Source organism: Ylistrum balloti, unplaced genomic scaffold (assembly GCF_031769215.1).
Source record: "Ylistrum balloti isolate Yb309-2 unplaced genomic scaffold, AGI_CSIRO_Ybal_v1 Utg370386, whole genome shotgun sequence".
In the NCBI taxonomy this organism is placed as follows: Eukaryota; Metazoa; Mollusca; class Bivalvia; order Pectinida; family Pectinidae; genus Ylistrum; species Ylistrum balloti.
Window position 1 is genome coordinate 1,740,170 of NW_026782268.1, and position 26,449 is coordinate 1,766,618.

The window sequence follows — 26,449 nt, forward strand, 5'->3', positions numbered from 1 at the left end:
TATTATCTGCAACCCATGCATATAAAGTTGCCTTCCAAATTAAAGAAGTTGTGTCAGTAAGGTCATAGGCTCAATACAAAACATGACTTTTTATCACAACAGCCTACTAAACATAGTAATAATTTGTTAATTGCTTTATTTAGGGACTGATAATACAGAATATGACATGTTTATAAAATAAACTATATTTTTTTTCATAATTGATTGACAGAAGTCCATAACTAATAGAACGACAGCATTATAGCTGAGTATGTTGTTTTTAATTTTTGATTTCCGAAATCCCGAAGCACAATGAAGGCTTTTTGACAGGTCTTGTTTTCAAGGTTGAAATGTTTTAATCTATTTGAATGGATACAAGACTCCATTTGCGGCGCAGTCTCCAATCAATTACGTCATCGCTTGCCACTGTTTGTATTTGACACATAATGTGTATTATGGTTGTTGAACGTAGTGCTTTCTAACACTGATGTGAAGATCTCCATACGCCGACAACAACTTGACAATGATTTATTTTTAGATATTGGACACAAGCTATACCAGACATTCATACTGGTTATCTAAAAATAGACTAATCGTGACTTAACAGAGACGTCATGTCCTTTGAATAATGAAGAACAACTTAGGTTAATATTGTATTTTTTTTCTTTTTCTTCAATATAATTCGATGCCAGTTACCTATTCATAATACAATTACATTGAGATAATAATGTAGGGCAAATGTGAAGTGCGATTTCGATAAGAACATACACAATAAAGCCTATTTGTGAACATTTCTAGAACGAGAGATATGTAAGTACATTTGTTGTCCTTTATAAAACTTTGTATCTCTAATTGGTCATATCTACAGGCATATCAACTTTTTCAATATGTTCTCTTATTCATTGGTGTTAAAATGTTAGTGCTGATTTGTAATAAACTGGGTAGTGTAAAACAATATATATATATATATTCGTCATTATGTGTGAATGAATTCAAATGAATGGTTTACTACTGCTCTAGCGATGAACGTGTTGGTTGTGTATATAAATACTCTGCTTGCTATGGAAGTGATATGTGATGTGTCGTGAGCTGTATATTAAAAGACAGCACGAGGTACGACATTATTATTAACGTTGCAGACATGAGCCGATTTGGACAAAAAGCCATGATAATTTTGACGGCCTCGTTTGTTACATTTAATTTTACTTAATTGAATTAATAATAACTCAAAATTAATTTATTTATTTTACTTATCTTTACAAATATATCTCAATGGATATATTGGTTATCAAGGTATCAAGGACAAATTAAAGAAAATCGGTTTTGGTAATCAACCTTCTAACGACTGCTGAGAATATAACAATACCAAATATCTACAAAGAGGTCACCAGCGATATGTTATGAAATATACATATAAAAAGAAACTAATATTTTGATACTTTACACGTCCTATAAATACGCACGTGATGATACATAAATTTTGAAATTCATCGAGCGCTACTGTAATAATACTCCAGAAATCAGATTCACCATCAACAAATCTCATCTTTCAATAAACATTTATCCACAAATCTCTTAACATTATGTGCTCTGACGTGTGGAATGCAAAACAGATTCTACATATGAATTATATCAATAAATACGAGATCCCCTTCAATCCCAACTCCACTTTGCAAAACCAACATTTTGAAATGAGATCGCCTACATTCTCTGTTTGGGAATTTCTTATCAGTACTTAGTCCCTGAATATGGCACCTAGAAATGACCAGTGTCCGTATTTGAACAAATATATATATACGTTAACTGTACTCAATTACATGCATGTTTTTTATAAATTTGAAATTTTTTTTATTGTTTTTGTTTTTGTTTTTTTTTTTTTTTTAGAGGTTTAAAGATTTCCAGTATCCACATGTAAATTGATTTTCCCAGAGCAACGATCTACCTATTCACCGTCGATTCATAATAAAACAATTGAACAAAATATCCTTTTACAACAGAAAGAAGTTTTCGTTAAGCTTCAGTTAAATACGGAAGTTCTCGATTACGTTATTGTGTAATCCTTGTGTAAAATACAGTATCAGGCTTGGCGCAACACACCCTGTAGAGATGACGATCTACGTAAGGTAGGAGTGCTTTATCTCTTCATTTATACACAGATGCTTTAACTTAAAACGTAATATTAAAACTTAGTACTTTCTGGAAATGCCACGCAATTATGCATTCAGGACTTGTTTAACTTATTTTATCTGTCACTTAGCTAACTGCCAATATATCTCACGGTGTGTTGGCTCTGTTCCTGACACCGAATCATGTTGTAGAAATAAGATTGTTTAACGAGATATTTCTGCACCACTGTTTACATTGGAATAATTCAAACGTTGTATTTCTCCTTCCGTATATAATAATTTCAAGAAGACAATTTGGCAGTGGGAGTTGAAGCTTTGTTACGCTCGACATATTACGACGTGTTGCATTATTATTCATTCTCGGAACATGTTGCTTTTCTCTGTAATGTTTAACTGAATCATAACACTACAAAACGTTAGACGGGTCTTGAGAAAAGATAACTGCATTTGTTGACTATATCCACGTGACACACTATTTTATAAGTGTTTAAAAACACAAAGTGGTTGAACGTACTCGTCATACCAAGCTTAACATAATACACATTATGGGCTTTAACAGGTTGAGTACAAATAGGTCAACACGTGTTTGTTAATTCATGAACGTTTCATACGCTTACCTTTTTGGTGAAGTAATTATCAGTTCTATAATGTTACAGCTTTTTCCAAAATAGAAGGAAGTGAAAAAAAGATAAGAAGACTCGAAACTTTTCTGAATCAAAAGAAGAAAATCGTAAGATATTAATGTATGCTTGAATGTGAAAGATAAAAAAAACGGTTTTAAAGACGTCCTATCTTGTAACCTTCAAATTTATTTTCAATTGATTTCAATCATAAAGATTTTGTCTGATGAGTCGAAACTAAAATTCCTCTTTTACAAGCATACAAGGAAAAAATCTCATGACATTAAACAAATGAGGGCAATCAAACTGAAAAGCATTACATCCTGTTTGACTTCATTCCTGTTCTGGGGCGCTGGGTGCTTCTCAGTGAAATGTTATGTTAGTCATTTTCATGTATTAACGTACTTTAACACTGAGATAGTTCCGGGGCCAGAGAAGGGGGTTCATTTACATATCAAGCGACATTAAAAACGATTATATAATATATTTTGATAAATTCTAATCATACTGAGACATTTCGATAATAAATTGTGTGTATATGCTATGGTGGATAGTTGAAACAGCCGTATAGGAATTCAAAACAAACATTTTCAGTTTTATATTTGTGGACGTGACAATATCTAAAAGAAAACAAAACAACCCTAAACGTGAACTATCAACCACAAACCAAATTGTTTTCAGATCTAATCACTGTAACACTAGGGCCTGAGCAGACGACAACTCCGGACAAAAGGCAGTGTAAACTGTTACGACTAATTATGACGGGCGATTGGGTCGATGACCTTCTATCCTGTACAGAGGAATTGGCCACAGTGGTGAGATATATTCAATAATTAGTTAATTTCATTATTTCATATTTGTGTAGCGACAAAATGTTAGCATCTGCAAGAGAATGTTATAAACAAACGATTAGAAAAAATCGCCGTCTGTATTAAAAGATCGATATTGCAGATAGTCACCTGGGCTTAGGTTCAGGGAAAAAATCGATCAACGACTTAACTTTACTATACATATCTTCATTACAGACCTATTCAGCATCGTTATTATCTAGATGCATTGATCTGTATGCATACATGTCGTTTGATGAAAAAATACTTGTCTTGTAGATGGTTTTGTTTATAACAAATATCATCACAGACTTGCTTAAGTCCGCTTTTCTTAATGATTCAGAGGGAAATGTATCTTTTTTTAATTTCTAAGTTTGTTGATGGATATACACGTGATAAAATAACAGATATTCAATCAATCATTGTTCGTGGATATATAGGATGAAATATGACACTAAGGACGTAAACATGTCTTTAATAGAACCTTTTAGGAGTATAAATGCTACATTAAAACACACAAAGGTTGAAATCGGATAAACAACTGTTACAAGACCTAAACTTATAAATAGTATTGAGGTTAAAACCCTGCAGGATTTATAAAATCAGTTCTGTCGAATTTGAGTTTGGATCACGATTATATTGACAGGTTACTGTTGTTTTTATTGTGGACAGAAACATTTCGGTCACTGTTAAGTTTTTAATATATATACTACCTTTATTGAAGTATCTTTGTTTCATCTGATGTCTGTGCTAATACTTTTATTTCCCCTTAATCCACTATCCTTTGTTTGTATTCTACACTGAGGCACAGTGTCATATAGACCTTCACATATCTGCTTCTCCTATCTATGACATATTTGCGGTCTTATCGCCAAGGGGTGAATGACCGTGAGGGATTGTGTTATAACTAGGATAGAAATTGATACATTAGGTATACATTGTGTTGTAACTTAAGTGTGTCATATAATACTTTAAGTTAGCATTACTTACCACTAGATATATAAATTCTTCAGCATATGATAGTTTTGTTATTCAGTTAATGTACCCGCGTGATCTGTTTGCGTATTACCATGTACTCATCTGGAACGATGTCAGTCAAAATGTCGAATTTCCCGCTGTATGATATCACGTTTTGTGACGTCAAAATTTAGTAATGATATGACGTCACAAACTCGCAGATAAAATCATAATGTCAAAATGAAAACCATACATATAGGGTCGAGACGACGTGATGCGACGCAATATCTACCAAAACTGATGGGATAGACAATGCAATATAAAAGGATATCAAATTCGTTTCTTCAATCAATTTATCATACTTGTCAAAAAATTTGCCAAATGCTCGTCAAAATGTGAAAGTCTTAAAACTGTAAATCACATATGCAATGCAAACCATACGATGCTAGTGTCATCCATATGTTACATCATTGCAAACCATATACTTATATGCATAGTTTGTTTAACAATGATTGACCGTAACACTTTCCGACATACTATTACAGGATTACCTATGGGAACAAACTATGTCCATTTATTGACTGACTTGTTTTTTTTTTATATATGAAACTGAATTTATCGAAGATCTTATTAAAACTGACCACAAGACCTTGCAAAATCCTCCAATTTCACTTTCTTTTACCAAGAAATGTATTGACTACATCTATGTCCATCGTATATACCTACCAGAACTGGAAGTAAAGGACAGGACACTTCTAACCCTCGATGTTATCATAGAAAGAAATCAACAGGGACGCCATATTTTACCTATTTATGGAACAGTTCTGCTTCTCCAATTTATGAGCTTTACATCATGGCATTGATTCAATATTAAAGGACTTGTTCTCAGTATCACGATTTTTGTGAAAGATATCAACAACTGGAAGAAAAACATGGAGTTTCAAGAGAATCAGATTGATGAAACTATTAGACAAGTTCATCATGATCTCATTGGTAAATGTTTTATTTTCTGATACGTTAAGATGTTATGGCGTTTTAGATGCTTGTTCTCGCCTCTGTTGTTTCCTTTATTTGAAACCTGGTTTTTCTTGCTTGTATTGAATTCGATTTACATAGCGGATGTCGTCGATGAAGCAAATGACGCTTACCCTTTCGAAACACCATATTATTATATTCTCCCTGGGCTAATTCAAAAGTCTTTTGAAAATCTTTCATTTGTTTATATTTGACCTACCTTTGATATGTAGTTTCATTGTTTTTTAAACAATTGTACAGAGAAAAGTACACAAATTCTTTTCAAGCTGGTGTTCAACTGCAATGACTTGAACATTCTAAGTTTTTAAGTAGTGTCTAAATATAGACCCTTCTACTGCCCTAGTATTTTCATTTTATATTGCATAGAAATTAATAAAGACTTGTAATTCACAGACAAAATGTGCTTAACTGATTCAATGTTTGTGATGCTCATCATAACAACTGCTCCTTGTGTCAGAGTTCGAGGAAACAGGTTAAAACTCAAATATAATGTGCTTTTTCTTAATCCTGTTTTTGACGTCATGTATATGTCTGTATGTATAACTGAGTTGATTTTCTTTAAACCGAAGTGATTTGGAGTGTCTGTGGCAACAATTTAACACAATTCAAAGAAGAGTCATTTTTTAATCATTGGCGACTGAGTTTGAAAGTTACTTCGCTACAATGACTAAATACATATGAATAGCACCAATGAAACTTGAGTAAACAAAACCAAGAAAAAAGCATTTCGTTACAAATCATTGGCAGGATGCGATTAAACTTTCCAAAGTCCAAATGATGTATTTTGTATGTTACGTATTCTAATAGGATCTTTCATTGAAAATAATCAGACAAGCAGTCTATAAGAAAGCTGTGTGATATTATCAGACAATTGCATGATATTATCAGACAAGCAGTCTATAAGAAAGTTGTGTGATATTATCAGACAATTGCATGATATTATCAGACAAGCAGTCTATAAGAACGTTATGTGATATTATCAGACAAGCAGTCTATAAGAAAGTTATGTGATATTATCAGACAATTGCATGATATTATCAGACAAGCAGTCTATAAGAAAGCTGTGTGATATTATCAGACAATTGCATGATATTATCAGACAAGCAGTCTATAAGAAAGTTGTGTGATATTATCAGACAATTGCATGATATCATCAGACAAGCAGTCGATAAGAAAGTTGTGTCATATTATCAGACAATTGCATGATATTATCAGACAAGCAGTCTATAAGAAAGTTGTGTGATATTATCAGACAATTGCATGATATCATCAGACAAGCAGTCGATAAGAAAGTTGTGTGATATTATCAGACAATTGCATGATATTATCAGACAAGTAGTCTATAAGAAAGTTATGTGATATTATCAGACAAGCAGTCTATAAGAAAGTTATGTGATATTATCAGACAATTGCATGATATTATCAGACAAGTAGTCTATAAGAAAGTTATGTGATATTATCAGACAAGCAGTCTATAAGAAAGTTATGTGATATTATCAGACAATTGCATGATATTATCAGACAAGTAGTCTATAAGAAAGTTATGTGATATTATCAGACAAGCAGTCTATAAGAAAGCTGAGTGTATTATCAGACAAGCAGTATATAAGACATCTGTGTGATATTATCAGAGAGGCGGTCTATAGGACATCTGTATGATATTATCAGACAATTGTGTATTACCAGACAGTTGTATGATATTACCAGATAATCAGTCTTTAAGACAGATGTGTGATATTATCAGACAAGCAGTCCTAGACAACTGTTTGATAAAGCCCATTTCATATCTAATGATTCTAGGTATCAGTCCAAGTTTCTATCAGTCAGGAGTGTAACCCTAGCCAGCTGCATACAAATATTATTTCGTAACAAACGGTTTCCAAATCTTTAGAAATGGGTTATACACACAGTGATACGTGGATTCTAATGAAGTTGTAACAGTGATACGGGGATTCTAATGAAGTTATATCAGTGATACGGGGATTCTAATAAAGTTGTATCAGTGATACGGGGATTCTAATGAAGTTGTATCAGTGATACGGGGATTCTAATAAAGTTGTATCAGTGATACGGGGATTCTAATGAAGTTGTATCAGTGATACGGGGATTCTAATGAAGTTGTATCAGTGATACGGGGATTCCACAGAAGTTGTATCAGTGATACGGGGATTCTAATGATGTTGTATCAGTGATACGGAGATTCTAATGAAGTTGTATCAGTGATACGGGGATTCTAATGAAGCTGTATCAGTGATACGGGGATTCTAATGAAGTTGTTTCAGTGATACGGAGATTCTAATAAAGTTGTATCAGTGATACAGGGATTCTAATAAAGTTGTATCAGTGATACGGGGATACCACAGAAGATATGCCCCCCTCCCCCCCCCACCCCCCAACCCCGCTCAAAAAAGTGAGGCGACAATTGACTTATTTCAAACTTATAGATCATTGCAATTGCATGTTGTGATGGTTTCGATAGTCTGCTGTGGTTAAGTGCTAATAAAAAACCAAGGCTGGCGCATGAAAAGGATTACTTGTGAGAAATATTACATTGAGTTTTAAATTGACAATACATTCGTTTAGTTGGCAAGATACTTGACAAACAACATGTACTGACTTACCGATTGAAAAATGAGAAAAATTCCCAATGTTCGCATTTTATTTATTGTGAAGCTGATATTATCGAAGGTTTTTTTCTCTTAAATTTGCGTAATTATTTCTATGTGTATTTAATGGATTTTCTATTTATAGTTAATCATATTTCTGTTTTTCCCAGTCTACCGTGTTTACTTGTCACAGCGGGTTTAATGTTCAAGGTTAATACTCGGAACATTGCAATTTCCGTGACAGATGCAGACAGCCGACGAGAAAATCACAATTCACAGTTTATCAGAGAAGTGTCATAATCGTCACTATAGGATTTCGTTGGATTTTTTATCAAGGAGGACCGGAGATAGCTTCTTGTCGGTACAACGGACAGATATCTCAAAGCAAAGTAAACGTCCTTGTCATTAATAGCTTTCGAAATGACAGAAACATGTGTGGGAACATACGAGTTACAATCGAGCTTTTACATCCTTAATTTACTATTTGCCTGTTCTTAAATAATGTGGATTAATTTCAAAAGTGTCATACTACATATGAAGACCTTTAACCAATGGCTTTCGATAGGGTGAATGAAAGTTGCTAAAATTTTTAATCGCTCAAGTTGTGAGATAATTCGATTTGTCATAGCCTATATGTCTCAGTCGTGAATTAAAGTGCCAAATCACAACAAATAACGAATATTATTTACGCAATTTCAAAGAAAATACAATATATTGAAATATTTCGATGCATCGCAATTAAATTATTACCTCCCTTGAACGTACCTCTCCTCCGCGAACAAGTAATATGTTTACACTTGTCAAGCAAAGTAGGTCGTTGAGAGTAAAGCTGCACCTTACAGATCTTAGCGAATCAAGTTGTTTTCAGTCGTATTTACGCGTTTTAACAGGTAAATATTTAATATTTGAATTATTTTGTTAGTATATGTTATCAATATGGTATGTTCATAAATAGGTATATCCCGTTGGTGAACTGTTGACACCACGACTCCAATTTCAGAAAGTTCATATGTCGAATCTGACGTTCAGCAGATAGTACCGTCACGGTGACCCATTTACTCACCGATTGTACCCAAACATTGTCAGTCTCCGAGAAACAGGTTTGACTTTAGGCTATGTGTGATCAGATATTCTACACTTAATTGAAATCGGAACATCTTAGTATACAGGTCAAAGATAAAAAAAACGTAGGGTCGTATTTTTTTTCCATTTTGGATAAGCATGCTAAATGAACATCTGTTGGAATAATCAGTATTATTGCACGTTTCATTTAATAAATTAGGACACATAAAGATAAAGATCTGTAGAAATCAAGGGTAGTAAAACAAAGCCTGTAGTTACAGGGTATAGTCGCCATGCTGGAATAAGGCTTCCTGGTCATGGATCTAGACTTCTACATATTGTGTAGTGTATATCAAATGAAAACGCGTGCTGTATTCTTTTGTAATAAGTGATTATAAGCTTATTTTCAAAGTTGGTCATTACAAGTCACAATTGTTTATTAGAACCCTATACATCTGACGGGTCCATGTTTTTGTCACTAGTGGATAATTGGAAAAGATTACTTACTTTTTAACAGTACACCAATCAAAACCATGGTCATATATACTAGACTTTTAAAAAATTATGCAATCCTAGCGTACCAATAGAAGCGTTCATTTCCCAATTACATGTAATTAACACTATGTGAACCAAGTTTGCTAACATTTTGATACATTATACGTGTATATAATGTAAATATAAGTGCATATTAATGAAATTATTATAAAGATCTTCGATCTATTTTTTTCACGTGTTTTTTAGAATAAAAGTTTTGATATTTAGCGAATTTTTTTTTTGACAAAATCAGATATTTGAATAAGATTATAAGCAAATTTGTTTTGAATTGTCATTACAAGTACAATGTAGATGTAGATTTTCCATCTAACAGTTCATGTACCCAATGAAACAAATAAACATTGTATCAATGGAGTGGTTATTTTTTGTTGCTAGAAAATCTTCTTATGATAGACAGTTGCCTTTTAGAAAATCATAAATGTATACATATTAATAGATAAATGTCAAGTCCTGATCAAAGACCAGAAGGGGATATAATGATATAAACGCTGCTATCCATCTGATCATCTGCATCACCACTTTAAAAAAAGATACAGTGCAAGGTGAAGTATATATGTTCAAGAATCAAACTTCTCACACTGCTTTATTATCAAGAATGTTTCTTTGTTATTTTGGTCAGTAGCTTAAACTGTTGGAAAATCAAGGTCACTTTTAATTCACTATTAACTAAAAGAAGTGAACTAGATTATCAAGTTTAAATTCACTATTAACTAAAAGAAGTGAACTTGATTATCAAGTTTAAATTCACTATTAACTGAAAGAAATGAACTTGATTATCAAGTTTAAATTCACTATTAACTGAAAGAAATGAACTTGATTATCAAGTTTAAATTCACTATTAACTAAAAGAAGTGAACTTGATTTTCAAGTTTAAATTCACTATTAACTGAAAGAAATGAACTTGATTATCAAGTTTAAATTCACTATTAACTAAAAGAAATGAACTTGATTATCAAGTTTAAATTCACTATTAACTAAAAGAAATGAACTTGATTATCAAGTTTAAATTCACTATTAACTAAAAGAAATGAACTTGATTATCAAGTTTAAATTTACTATTAACTAAAAGAAATGAACTTGATTATCAAGTTTAAATTTACTATTAACTAAAAGAAATGAACTTGATTATCAAGTTTAAATTCACTATTAACTAAAAGAAATGAACTTGATTATCAAGTTTAAATTTACTATTAACTAAAAGAAATGAACTTGATTATCAAGTTTAAATTCACTATTAACTAAAAGAAGTGAACTTGATTATCAAGTTTAAATTCACTATTAACTAAAAGAAGTGAACTTGATTATCAAGTTTAAATTCACTATTAACTAAAAGAAATGAACTTGATTATCAAGTTTAAATTCACTATTAACTAAAAGAAGTGAACTTGATTATCAAGTTTAAATTCACTATTAACTAAAAGAAGTGAACTTGATTATCAAGTTTAAATTCACTATTAACTGAAAGAAATGAACTTGATTATCAAGTTTAAATTCACTATTAACTGAAAGAAATGAACTTGATTATCAAGTTTAAATTCACTATTAACTAAAAGAAGTGAACTTGATTTTCAAGTTTAAATTCACTATTAACTGAAAGAAATGAACTTGATTATCAAGTTTAAATTCACTATTAACTAAAAGAAATGAACTTGATTATCAAGTTTAAATTCACTATTAACTAAAAGAAATGAACTTGATTATCAAGTTTAAATTCACTATTAACTAAAAGAAATGAACTTGATTATCAAGTTTAAATTTACTATTAACTAAAAGAAATGAACTTGATTATCAAGTTTAAATTTACTATTAACTAAAAGAAATGAACTTGATTATCAAGTTTAAATTCACTATTAACTAAAAGAAATGAACTTGATTATCAAGTTTAAATTCACTATTAACTAAAAGAAATGAACTTGATTATCAAGTTTAAATTCACTATTAACTAAAAGAAGTGAACTTGATTATCAAGTTTAAATTCACTATTAACTGAAAGAAATGAACTTGATTATCAAGTTTAAATTCACTATTAACTAAAAGAAATGAACTTGATTATCAAGTTTAAATTTACTATTAACTAAAAGAAGTCAACTTGATCATTAGGATCTTTGAGTTTGATGTTGATTGATGAAAATCAAACTTGACAAACTGCTTCCTGAAGGGAAGTGCTTGCTTTGAATGGCTTTTCAGGTAAAGAAAAAATCAAAAGTTAAGGTCACTGTAAGATTAATCTTTTCCCTGTCAAGTCTAGTCAAGTTCATTAAGGCTGAATTAACTTCACACAGAGCATCCTACTGACCTGACTTGCATTCCATGGGGTTGGGTTTTGTGAAAGATCAAAGGTAAATGTCACTTACAATAAACAAAAGAATTGTTTTTGTTGGAGTTTCCTTGGATCAATCTAACTCAAACTTTTTCTCATTTCTTTCAAAAATGACCAGTTATTATTTTGGATTGTTGTTCAAGTAAAACATGTAAATTGATATCAAGGTTACAGTTACTATAAATGGCATGTTCTTTTCAACACAGTATAAGATATACTATGTATAATATGTTTCGCTCAATAACTGTAGTCCCCCTGGAATTAAAGTTTTAAAATAGTCCAAGGACAATGGACTGACCAGGGAGATTAGCATCGTTCAGCTGTTTTAAGATAGTAAACTTTGAGTTGATTTTAATTCTCTGAAGACTTAGGTCTTTTAATTATTTGCAAACGAGTATATTTTTCAATATGATAAGTGTAATCTTACGCTGGTTGTTATAAAAGTATGTGTGTGATGAAATCTTCATTCCTGCCAATTTTGCTTTGGATGTCACAGTTTGATCCCTCAAATATCATTGATTTCAATATGTTATACCTAAGTAAGATTTAATGGGATACTTTATTGATTTTCTTATATCTCTAGACAGACATAAGAAAAGATATGTCCATTATTTTAGATTAATTGTACCAGATATTACTGATCACATTTTATATTATTTTTTCATGGATACTTCTCAGTAATATTTAAGAAAATTTTGCCAGAAGTATGCAGGGATGACATGCTTTCAGGTGTATACACATGGAATGATCTTGACCCCCTTTTAAGGTCAAATGGGCTGAAATTATTTCTATAAACAAAGGCCAAGAATCACATTATTCTGCTGACAGCATGCTATGGTAAAGAGCTTTCAGATTTGTCAAAATTGAATTAAACAACATAGTAAGTCTTCTTTTACCAAGCTGCAAAACTGGTGAGGGGAGCTGTATGAGTCCCTTAGGTCCTTTTGGTTCAGTTACTGAGTGATTCTTTAAAATGTTTTCGCCAAAATCCAGAAATTCTAATATCAAAAAGGTAAAATTTTAGAAGTTATCGGCAAATGATTACAAAAGGAATTTTTTTTTTTATGTGTGTATTTGACACAAGGAAAACTGTTAGATTTATATTATTTAATATGTTATTCAACTGATGATAAATGTTTAATGATTGTCTTCTTTTCGCAGAAATGTATAGACAAGAAAGGTGACCACAATACTGACAGTTATCTGTTAGCTTCTAAAATTGAAATGTCGGGTATGAACTGTATTGATCCAACTTCAGGGATGACTGATATACATCATAGTGATTTGACAAACAAACCTCATTATGAAAAAGAAATAATTAAAACGGAAAGCATTTGTCCGGAAACAAATACGGATGTGATATCAATGTGTACAAGCAGTACCTCACCCTATTGTTATGACGAATTCAGCAGAAGTCATGTCAGTCCACCTTACAGTGATACAAGTAGCCAGCCAAGTCCCCACACCACAGTGCTTACACCACCAAGCCTTAAGGAATACAGTAGCCTTCCCTCCCCAAACTATGAGAAACAGGTCAACTTTGACAACGGAGAGGAACAGTCAAGTCCAGACTCGGTCAGTCAACCATTAACATCAAAAGCCTCCACACCAATGTTGCCTCCATGTCGTGTGTGCGGGGAGAAAGCATCAGGATTTCATTATGGCGTCAATACATGTGAAGCTTGTAAGGTGAGTGAACATAATACTACATGAGATGGAATAGTAGCTTGATACAGTACTTTCCATAAGCATCAAAACAATTTTATTTTGTTTCTGGGTAAAGAATTGGTTTGGGTGTCAGTTAACTCTGATAAATCCCTATTAAGAACCTTGAAAACAGTGGATTCTAATGACTTGTGTCGCATAACCTTGTCAGGAAAATGGGTGATGATCAATTCACTCCGGATCATCAGGGGTCTCGACGATGCTGGCCCGATTAATCTTGTGCTGATTCATCTACCATAAGTGGGGACAAGGGCTCCCTTGCTGAAAGGCTGAGAGTAAAACCCCACTATATAGATTGATAGTGTTAGACTGTAATTGGATAGCTTACAATGTGTCAAAACAACTGAGATATAACAGTTAACCATAATTTGTGAGAATTGTGTTCTAAGTCATCCATCTGAAATAGATACATAATGTCATCAAACCAATCATGACACACTGCGGTGTTTTATATCTCAATGTTACGGCATTAGAATGAAATAAAGATTGTATGTTTGGTAATAAAACTGAATACATTGATGAGTTTTAAAACTAATTGTTTATAAATGTGTATCCACATACAGTCGATTAAATTGGTGACATTCTTCTACAGACATGTATGTAGTGTACAAGAATGGGACATTGATCTGATATGTCTTGGATTTCTCACAAAAACCTTCAGTGCATGCTTTATGCAAATGGTGGGTAATTAAGATTGCCCTTCATCTGCGGTCCGTCCATTTATAAATGATACTTGTTATCACTATTTCTTTTGAAATACCAACAGGATTTTTCTCAAAACTCATTAGAATGTTTATTGAAGTATTTTCTCTATTTCTAGAGAAGTACAGGACAGATCTAGTCTTAAATTACAAGTAGGTTTCTCTTAGTTTCTAGTTGTTCCCATTCAATTTTCAGTCTGATTAGAGAAAAATGATGATTGACAGGCAGCCATCTTGGATTTTGACCTTGAAAGTTTGTTACCACTATTTCTTGAGAAGTACGAGACGGTTCTGTCTCGAATTTCATTTGTAGATTCCCCATGGTGCTGAGTAGTTGGCTGACTGGCATCTATCCTTGATTTGATAGTTAAAGATGATTATCTAATTTCATATAATCAAGAGTAAATAACTCCGAAGAAATAAGAGGAAAGAAAGAATAAAGATCCAACTTTTAAAAAATGAAATGAAGATTAAACGGTTGGGGGAGGGAAGGGCTTCAAGATTCCTCCAGACTCAAATCAAATTGATATTCAATACAATGCATACTGAAAGTGTATGAACAATAATCAGCTTAGCAAATATACCCATCACATATTATTATTGTTTGTCTTTTTAAGATTATTTTTCGTGAAATTTTTAGTAAATTTTCCCAAAATTCACATTTGTGCTTGATTTGTATATTTGAAAATTTCAGGGATTTTTCCGTAGAAGTCTTAAGAGGAAAATAGATTACAGATGTCAGGGACCGGTGGGAAAGGAATGTGTCATAGAGCCAGGAAGACGGAACAGCTGTCCAAAGTGCCGTTACAAGAAGTGCCTTGCAGTAGGAATGTCAAAAGAAGGTAAAAGGAAACCAGATTTCTAACATTATTGTAGTGGTGCTTTATACATATTTCTAGAGGTCGTTGCATTGTATGAGACCTGAAACCACAAATGTTATAACATAAAAATATTCTCAATTGTTGTGCAAATGTATATGTATTTATGCTCCCCAAAAATTTCCAGGGAGTAAATATTCACCGCCTTGTCTATCTGTCTATTTGTCCATCCTTTTGTGTCTGGAGCATAACTTTGCCCACAGTTAGGCAAGGATCGTGAAACTTAGGTATACATCAGTCATACTAAGGTGATGTGCAGTGTACTAAATTCAGGGATGTCATAACTTTTCCTCCATTTGAACTAGGATATTGAAAGATGATGTATACATCAGGCATGCAAAGCAAGGTATAGTGTAGCAAAGTCAGGGTCCATGACCCTTCAGCACTGAGTTATTTTGCCCTTTGTTGAAATGTTTGTGTCATGAGCATAGCTTTGCTTGCATTAAAACTAGGATCATGGAGTTTGGTATATACATTGCTCATACTAAGAGTATGTGCTCTATTCAAAATTCAGGGTCTGCAACACTTTAATTACAGAGTTATTGCCCTTTGTTAAAATTTTATGCCCATTAAAGTTGTTTTGTGTCAAATCTAATTAAGTCTGAAATCAAGCTTTTGGTGTCAGTGTTGAAAGTGTATTTGGAAACAGGTTTCAGCTGATGAAACCATCTCCTAATGCTAGTTTGAGGTTTATCAATAAACAATGTGAGGCAAGTCTTTGTAACTTAGCACTCTTGTTGTAAATGCTTTCAGGCCCTTCTAGGCTTACTATTGAGTTATGTTTTGATAAAATACTTGAAAATCTTTAAATTTTATTGATTGCATCAGAACTTTAAATATCTGCATTGAAACAAAATTGAATAAAACTTTTCAGAAAAAAATTATTAACATTTTGCAGCAATCAAAACAGGCAGATATACACATGAGAAGCGAACCAACGATATCCGTGAGATTAAACAACTTCAGAAGCAGGAACTAGGCAGAGAGATTCCACCTGGCCCCTCACCAAGGCTTTCTCCTCTTCCTTTCAATGTTAATTCGTCAAAAGATATATCAGGTGAAACGTCACCTGCGAGAGTTAAAGAGGAAATGTTCTGTGATGAAGAAATAGAAAGTCTGCTGACAAGGATGGACAAAGCACAGGAGGAAATGTATGGTCCTATGTGGAAAGTTTGGCTCGATGAGGACAATGATATCATAAAAAAGACGCAGAAATATCATGTAAGTCCATGCAGTGGCAATTCAGTGTAGCTGTGATTTCAACATGAAAGAGACGTACAAATATGTTTATACTGTTTTTTTTTCAAAGATTTAAGTCTGCAGGTTTTGGTGTTGGCATGACCAATATGACCCTTGATCTTGTTCGAGGGAAGAAAAGGCACATGTTTTACCTGCCATTCAGAGATTTAGATGCAAGGACTATGAAATATATTTAGGATTAAGAATAAAGACCATATATTGTTTATTTATAAGCTTCAAGTATTTGTGAAAAAACAATCCTTATTGCCTTATACTGCTATTTTATTTCATAGGCTTAAAGATATGCTGTGTGTGTACCCTGATACAATATTGACAGTGTTACGGTTGATTTACATTGATATAATTACACCTGTGAGGAAACACATCATAAAGCATTCAAATTAAGATTGTTAGCAGGATATGGAAAAAAAATGGCTCTGTGAGTTTTATAAGGAACATTGGCTAAAATTTTCTTTGATCATCTGATTTTCAAAAAAAAAAAACAAAAAACAAAAACAAAAAAACAAATTTGGTTATAGTTTTGTTAAATCAGCAGAGTTGAAAATTGCTTTAGTGTAGAGAACTTACCAGATAATAAGGTAGGATATTGTGGTCAGTGGTATGTGGAATGTTGCTGTTTTAAATACACAGGTGATGCTGATTAAATACACGCTGTGGAAAAACTACATGACAATTACATTGAGTATGGTCTTTAAAGAATATCAATAGTCAGTCCATATTTATATTTAACATTTGTATACCAACAGGATGAGTTCATGGCAAAAAAGGAGTTGTTTGGAGATTTGTCTGGTATATCAAAAGAGGAACATCGTACTTTCTACGACACTACAGGTATTGACTTGGACAATCGACTGGAAATGATGAGCAACATTGCTACCACCATGGAAAATGGAATCACAAAGTATATCGGATTTGCTAAAAACATTCCTGGATTCTCAGAGTTGTCATTGGATGATCAGGCGGCACTTGTGAAAAGTGAGTAGCTGTGCGTTTATGTAATGCTTCCAGTTCAAAGAGAGAGGATAATAGCCTTTGATTGTGTTTGTTAATCTGTTTCATTTTAAAGGCAATGATGATGTCGATGAATTATTTTAATATCTAGTGTGTTCATGCACATCTGAGTAGAAGATATGCCTTTAGAGAGATGTAAATATGCATTATCTATTGAAGTTAGGTCAAAGACATATGAGTTACTGTGAGTCCGAGTTCCTAACTTTAAGATTCAATTTCAAACTTTAAAAACATTCTTTAGAAGACATACATAATTTTAGAGGGTTTTACCAAAAATTACCTACATTATTGAAAAAAAATCTGGTATATTAGACGTTGCGTTAGGATAATTTTCACCAAAAATAAAATTTCTCCTAACAAAATGATTTGTAAATGAATTCCTATTTTAAAGTCTCCTTCATGGAAATGACAATCAGGTTTATCATATCTTGATATCTTCAAATGAAAAGGATATTATATGTTTCTTTTTTAACAGGTTCAAGGTTTGAGTTCTGGTTCTGGGGATTTTATAGGTTCATCAATGCAGACTTAGGAATTACAACAAACTTAAAAGGAAACTGTTATCACATACGGGAACTTTTCAAATTGTGGGACGAAACGTTCATCACAACGTTGTTCAGTTTTGTGCGTTCTGTTCAGAAACTGAATTTGTCAGTGTTGGAAATTTCCCTCATTAGGAGTATTATTCTGACTTACACAGGTAAGTGTGATCTGTAGGTAAAATGTTGTTGTTTATTTGTTTACATTGTTGATGGAGACTACTTTGAACAAGTATCTTGATTTTGTTTCTTTAAACTGCTGTGACCTGATGCTTCGTTCTAAGGATGTCAGGGGTATGACATCTCTCTTCCCGAGGTACTCAATTAATCCTTGCAGACATACTGTACTGGTTTGTTGACCAGAAATTTCAAGTGGTTATGACTATCATGATTTGTAAATTGTATCACAAAGTTTGGCTTTCAAGTCAATCTAACTAAGCTATGACAATACCATTAAAAAAGAGAAGAAAAAATTCAATGCTTGTAATTTCTGGAGAGCTACATGTGTATATCTTTTCTCAGTATTTTTTCAGTATTTTTTATGCAGCACAAAAAAACAGTTTTGAAACTTAGATGAAAATGGAGAGTTTTGTTTCTGGTGTTTTTAAGCTTGTTTTTTACCAAAAAGTGATAATACTGCTGCAGCAAGGACCTTTCATTCTAGTTTAAGGTCATTTTAGTGCATGATTGTGTATTACCACCATTGGATGAAAAAACATTTTAAATCAATTACTTAAGACAAGCATTTGTGTACTGGTGATGTGAGAGTATTCATTGTCTGTACACCAACACAAGCGAGGTTTTTGAGTTTTGGATTGATATGGTCAAGGTTTTAAGATATTATTTACATATTTTCCAAACCAGATCATATTCTTATTCATATCAAGTCACGTGGGCTCATATTCATGAAACCATGCTCATGCTCAAGTGTAGATTTTGTGTTCAAGCAAACTTTTTTTATAATTCACCTAAATCATATGAAATAATACAAATGTCAAATTTAAACCTTGAATATAACTTTGACTTGAAGTCCTTTTCAAAATTGTTTTGAAATCTTTGGCAAAATAAGCCTTATTTATTAATCTTTAACTTAAACAAGATATAAGGCTTGAGCACAAAATTATGCTTAAGCATGAGAATGGTTTCATGAATACGGGCCCTGATCTGCACAGCAGTCTTATTTTAAGTCTCTCTAATCTGATAGCTAGAATGTAAATTGTCTATCAATTTCCAATTAGTATTTAGACAATAAATGGTCAGTGTCTTAAAATATAAGTTGTATTTTGGCGAGATGAAGAAAGACAAAAATGGGGAGTCTCAGGTGAGCCACTTTTGTCTTTCTGTCCTAAGCCAGCTTATATTTTAAGACACTGACCATGTTTTCTATTTATCCTACAACTTTGATTGAAAATCAGACAATCAAAAACTTCAATAGTTTTGTTGTTCAATTTATGTTTACCTGTCGTTTATGTTACTCTGAATTTTGTCCAAAACGTACACCAAAATGACTGCTCTGCTTAGAAATGTAGTTCCAAACACGAGTGATTTGATAAATTTTCATAAATAAACTTATTCGTTACAACATATAAAATCACTTATTTCAACAGTTATTTATATTATTAAATATGATTTTAAATAAATTCAGAAAGTAATTCTGTCAAATTACCGCACATGATCAAATACAGCTGTTTTTCTCACTGCTGAATACAGGGAAAATACATGTGGCAAGTGTATTCCGACAATGCCAGCACCAGTTGTAGGATAAATTTGTATATGGTTCATCCAGTTCTCACCCCATCAGTGTTCTCAGATTCCAAATTCTACCAGTGAGTCCTATTTATAATCATAGGATATCAGAGGTTGGTATAATAAGTGCAGGTCACATTTTCCAGCCTTGTTATGGTACTCAATTTGATTACTTGTAGATCGTTGCAATTTGGCCGAACCAGACAAAGTGGAGACAATCCAGTGGAAAATGATAATGTGCCTCAAGTACCAGGTGGAAAAAACCCATTGCCCACAGGAACATTTCCTCTCGAAGATCTTTGACCGTCTTGCAGCTATACGATGTCTTACAGAAATTAACACTCGAGTCTCTCAAAGCCTTAAGTTGGAGTGGCCTGTAATCAAGAACCACCCTCTCTTGTTGGAACTGATGTCTATTTGAAACAAGTTGGTCCAGCTTGTATTGATTTGAAATATGATGTTTGAGCTGCAAGTGTATTATATGAACACGAAAATGATGTCAAATTGAAATGTATTGTTCTGAAATATCAGCTGTTTGAGCTCACACTCAATTGATATATTGAGGAATTTTTTTTCCATGCATGGTTGTCAAGTATACATCATCTGGATAACTATCAATCAGGATGTTTGAATGTCGTTATATTTTGGTTTGGTTTATGCCGTAGGCATGTACTTTTGCTGTAGAAAGCAATAAGCTGAAAGTTATAAACATTGGAAGTATTTCTTCGAGCTCCAAATTTCCATTCCTTTGATTTGAATAAAAAAAATCATCTTTAAAAAGTTCAGTTGATACTTTTCATATCGTCATGAAATGGTCAAATGGCCACCAAGTATTTACCTGTTATATACAAATCCTGTTTAAACTTTACAACAACTCACCTACAAGGTGGACACTAATCAATAGTCAATGTATTGTTGTAATATTAATATAATTTTAAATACAGTCATATAGGTGCTAAGGCAAAAAAGCCAAGTATGAATTTACCTTTAGATAAAGCTTGGCTTCATTTTATATAAGACACATAATGAATATAAAGAGACAAATAGACATACTCTAAACATATATATGTTTAACGGTTAACTTTCATTTACTGCTTTTTTTCTGAATTTTTCGTGCTTAAACATAAAACTGTGCTGTCACATTGTCTTTATGGTTTTTTTTTGTTTTTAGCAAATCTTGTGATCGTTGTACTTATTTGCCAAAAAGTAATGATATGTTAAAATTCAGTTGAGCCAAATTAAGTATATTTAGGGTATGTAAGTGTAGACCAATTTCATATATATCTCATTAAGGGCAACTCCTCTTTATGAAACCAGGGATATGTGAAATGATACTTTTTCAACCTTGACAAGAGATAAGTTCATAGATAGATGAACTCATCAGGAATTATTTAGTCAGTTATAATACATAATAAGTAAAACTAATGATAAATCTGACTACCAGAACTATCATTTAACTGTATTTGAAGTTGACCAATATATAAAATACCAATAACATCATAATGCATCATATTTGATTTAATTTTAACTGATAGATCACTTGTATCTGAATTATTCCCTTTTGTATCTGAAAACCTGCAGTACTTTTCAACTTATAGGTCCTTTTCTGTGTTTTTGTACTTAAGATAGTATACTGGGTTGATGAACAGAGTTTTAGATGCTGTGGAAACTGTTGAACCTACACCCTAAATGAGAGTTATGGTTTTTGTGCTATTGGGTTAAGATAGTGTTGATGGGACAGTCTGATTATAGAGGCTATACAGTGTTAGAATGGCATATTGCTATAAGGTGGATCTGCACCTCGATAGTCATAATTTATTGTAAACTGAAAGCAGAACATAAAAAGATATACCAGAGACTAGCATTGCTAATTGGGTGTAATAGCTTCAGATGTTTGATGTGTTTATGTGATATCAGTACGAGGAATGGATAAGTATATCACATTCAATTACATACAAATTATCTGTGTCAATATGCAAAGTATATGAACAGTGCATCATTTTGTGAAAATATGTAACATTTCATTTAAACATTTGCTGAATTTTTTAAATGCATTTATCATCATGAAAGTTCTCAAATTTTCTGATAGAACTTTTATGTTGACATTCCAATGTGATTACTGGCTCAGAAAAATATAATTTCTTTTGTAAGATGTAAGTTCTCCAAACAGGGATGTATGATCTAGTGTTAGGAAGCTGTATATTCTTGTAAAGCTACAGCAACGAAATTCAAGTTAACTAGCCATGTTATTGTTTTCACTTTGATTCTTCTTATTACATCTTATCATTATTCTCATGATTGTTTTTAGATGTTTTCAGAAAAAACTACTTAGGCAACACTAACGAAACTGTACATTGGTAATGGCTGGCCGCTTGAGATCATCAAATCATTTATTTTTATGATGATATCAAAGATGGCTGACATTTTCTGGCTTAAGTTTTCAAAAAAAAAAAAATTCAAGATGTATATTTGGGTTTCAAAGACCTGCCTTGTTTCTGTTGGAGTACTTAATTGTGCACTGTGTTTGACGGCCTGGGTACTGTATAGTTTGGGGAACTTCTCTGTTACTCTCAAAATGGTAAAAAAAATATGATGATCTAGTCTCCAATATATTGGAATCATTTTTTGAGTTATTCTGTGTTTTTGATCCATGTATGCATTGTTGATAACGTAAAACCTTGTGTAACAGATATGGACCTGTAAACAGATTCAGTTCATATTCACACCAGAGTGTCATACCAGCAAGGTCTATATCTGATTTTTTCTGATCTAAGGATTGAGATCAAATCTTTGTGGACCCCTACTCTTTGTCTCCATGTTTACTTGCTACACAAACTAGTATCATCTTTAGGGAAAATTCTAGATAATGGTAAATTAAAGTTACAAAAAAATGGAACACAAATGTAGTTAAAATCATCTTAAACTCAGTATAAGTATTTATAGTCTCACTCCACTGCAACAATTAAACAGCTCAACCATGGTTATTATGGTTGTTGTATGCCTAAATGCTTCCCAAGAGCAGATGTTTGCTACAGAATGTTTTCCAGGCCTGGTGACTTTGAAGTAGGAAAACCAGTATTAGATATGAAATGGAACACTTGTCTATTCTCAACCATGAGGAGAGTCTATGTGAAAGGCTGGTAAGAAATAACCAGTGGTTTCAAAAATTAATTGAATGAAATTGGGAAACATTCTTTTTTTCCATATCACAGCTGTAGTCAGACTGGTATGTTTTGAGTGTTGATTTTTCCTTAACATTCCTATTTGTTCAGTGTCAGAAATTTGAATTTTCCACTAACCACTGTTGAACTTTTTACTTTTGAGCAACTTGGGCCTGGTGTTAAAAATGTTCATATGGCACATACATGAACAATGGACATCATAAGGATAGTGTGACAGCTTGAATTGCATCTCATGTGTACACTCTTTTTGTAAAAAATGAATATCAGAGTTGAAATAAGTGTTTAATTATCATTTTAACTTGAAGGTACAACAAGTGAGCTAGTTAAAAATCTTCAGCATAAGATTAATACTGTTACATAGCATTTTAATCCTACAGTCTCTGTGAAACGGTAATCATCTATTAATTTAAACAAAATATGAATTATCAACAGGGTTCACAGCATCATTTCTAGCCTACATATTTATTATAGTATTTTGTGTATACCATGTGGCAAGAGTGCTTTATGAGAAGTGCAGTTCTGTGCAAAAATGTGAGCGCATCAGTTAACTGAAGGTATACAGAGTCAGCTTTAGAAGTGCTATCACAAAAGAATTATGGCAATTTCATTATAGAATTACGTACATCAAAATGGAATACTCACTGAGGGAAATGCTTCATACATACAACAAACATTCAGATCAGTCAACACTGACAAGTGTTTTGAGTGTTTTATCAAAACAGCATAAATCTTCCTGCCATTTCATTACTTTTTGAGTTGGTTGTTGTGATATGAATACTGTATCATAATCATGTGAATAGATGAGAGGGGGATGTGAAATAAGGGAAATATGTAAGAATTGCTTGTACAGAAAGCCCATGTATTTAATGTCAGGCGCAAGTTTTAGGAAAAGTGCTTATTTCAAGGAAGTTCTGTTGAAGTATGTCAATAGAATATATCATCAGACTTAAGGCAAAATTCCAGGAATATTTTCCTCCGAGCTAATACTTTCCTATGGATATTTTGAGTTAATGTATTTAAGAAATAAACTCAAGACTAATGCCTTTCATTATCAATTATGATAGAAACCGATGTCTGTTATTGTAATACAATTTTGTTGTATTTAAATAAATTTCACATTCACATAAAAATTGATATAGACATTATGTCTCAGGAGTGTGATACTACAGCTCATATCTATGCTTTTTATTACGCTTGATCAACCTATGACTGCATCGTTTACATGTCTGTTTTTATATAAATATTGAACTTAACAAAAATTGCATATTTTGATATTAATCAGAGAATACACACTTTAACCATCACTGAAGTTATGCTACCTACTTATTACTGTTCGATATTTCTTAACAATAGTCATGCTCAATTTCATTGTCTTTATTTTTGTCATTTCCAGGCCCAACCTTCGTTTCTTCCATTCTGTTACAGTATCAATGAATGTGACATTTACATCATATTAAGTATACTTCCAAAGTGCCTAGTGCTATCCAAATGTCGTGTCTCTGCTCCTTGATTGAATATGATTTTGTTCTGTGTTATGGTTCGCACATTAGACGTATGTCAAGCCTTGTCCAAGTCTGGGGGTAAGGATCAAGGTGTTGCTACTGTAATCAAATAGTTCCAAATGCTTGTTGTTTATTCAATATCTCTCATTGTAGATAAAATGCATTGACTTTTTTCAGGAAATGGGCATATAAGTTTTGTTAGTACCGATTCCAGACTACATTCTACTACTTGAGTTTACGACATTACATGTTATTTTTTATATTTTTTTTTCATTTTGAAACAAGCATAAATTCATTTTTTGTCTGGTCTATGCCAAAAAAGCAGCTATCTTTTCCTGAATATATTGGTAAATAAATCAGAGATATATGTTCTGCTTGAAAAGAATGATATGTTTATTTGGCTAACAGCCTTCCTTTCTCTTAACATACTTAATTTGGAGCAATCAAATTTAGTTGCATTATCAACTAAATAATGATACAATAAGCGTAATGTCTTAAATTTCCACATCCATTATAAAAGCCATATAAAAAAACTGAAAAATTGCAATCAGCGCAGAGCTTTTAAAGTAAAAAATGCTGAAGTACGTTTACACCTAAAATGTGTACGTTACAGTGTTAACAATTGTATCTAAACAATTTTTATTGTACTAACAATAAAAAAAATATATGTATTTGTTGCGACCAAAAATATTCATGTCTTTTATGTGATAAAATAAAAATGAATATTGATTATTTATTTGTTACACTTTTGATATGCATTTCATCAGCTGTCATATTATTCATTGTTGTAAATTTTCAAGTGGCTGAACACCACACATGTATAATGCTCTATATAGACTTTGAAGTGGTGTAACACAATCTTTCATCTCACTGTTATCCTATTATTCAAGAATAACTTTTTCTAAAAAAGAAAAAAAAAAATACATTGTATATAACCTATTGTTACCTCAAATTTAAATGAGAAAATGATGTAAAACAATCACAATATCAGATTTTAAGTTAGACACAGGAGTAAAAACTCTTTTTTTTTTTTGTAAAAAAATAAGTTTATTTTCACTTTTTGATTTGATTTTAAGAAATGCATTTCATTTCTTTGGAGGTTGGTAGAGTTTTGCTAAAATGAAAAATTCTCATACCCACTTCATGAATTTCATGAAGTGACCCCCATATGACCCTATATATGTGAAATTTTCATTTCTGTATTATGCAGTTTACGCAGCTTGTACAGGCATCCCCAGTAAAACAGTATGTTGCCAAGCTTATATTGTGCTATATTCACGTGCTGTAACAGCACTGTCTATTCTGGTATTCTATTTATAGAAAACATTCCCTTCTGAAAAGTTATGATATTCAGAAATTATATGTCTGTATGAACATCAGAGAACATTTTTCAGCAATTTTGTTTGTGTTGCTGCTAAATCACTTGCTGTAACTCTTGGTGTTGTAACAATGTAGGAGAGATGTCTAGGAATATTCCACTTATACTGCTGTTTCTTGCTCGCCAAATAATTGATGCATAAATCTGTATGAGAAAATTAACTTACACAGCAAAGTTTTCCAACGACAGCTGTGTTGAAAGATGAATTAAAAAGTCGTTCTAATTTGAAGATTTTATTGAAAAAAATCCTTGTTAGGGAAATTAGAGATGTATATATTGTATGGGGCAGTATGGTGAAGATATGTAAAAAAAATTCTAATAAGGCATGGCCGGTTTAGTACTGTTGTACCCATTGTAAATATGTGCATATGTCAATTATCTTCATTTTGTTGGTATCTGTTACAATTGAATTTTCTAGAATTATTCGGCAGGTTTTATGG

At 32.3% G+C, this 26,449-nt stretch overlaps 1 protein-coding gene across 2 annotated transcripts; it reads left to right on the forward strand.

Annotated features, from left to right (window-relative positions):
* The first annotated feature begins 3,477 nt into the window (after positions 1–3,477).
* On the forward strand, positions 3,478–25,308 carry LOC132554140 (peroxisome proliferator-activated receptor alpha-like). Of its 2 annotated transcripts, none has more exons than XM_060218440.1 (7): positions 3,478–3,540; positions 13,249–13,776; positions 15,208–15,355; positions 16,290–16,612; positions 17,398–17,626; positions 18,138–18,362; positions 20,127–25,308. In XM_060218440.1, the coding sequence occupies exons 1-7, from the start codon at positions 3,484–3,486 to the stop codon at positions 20,366–20,368; spliced, it is 1,752 nt and encodes a 583-aa protein (XP_060074423.1). In that variant the 5' UTR covers positions 3,478–3,483; the 3' UTR covers positions 20,369–25,308. The 2 variants fall into 2 exon arrangements, with proteins under 2 accessions (XP_060074423.1, XP_060074424.1); XM_060218441.1 differs by lacking the exon at positions 3,478–3,540 and adding an exon at positions 8,961–9,040.
* The last annotated feature ends 1,141 nt before the right edge of the window (positions 25,309–26,449 follow it).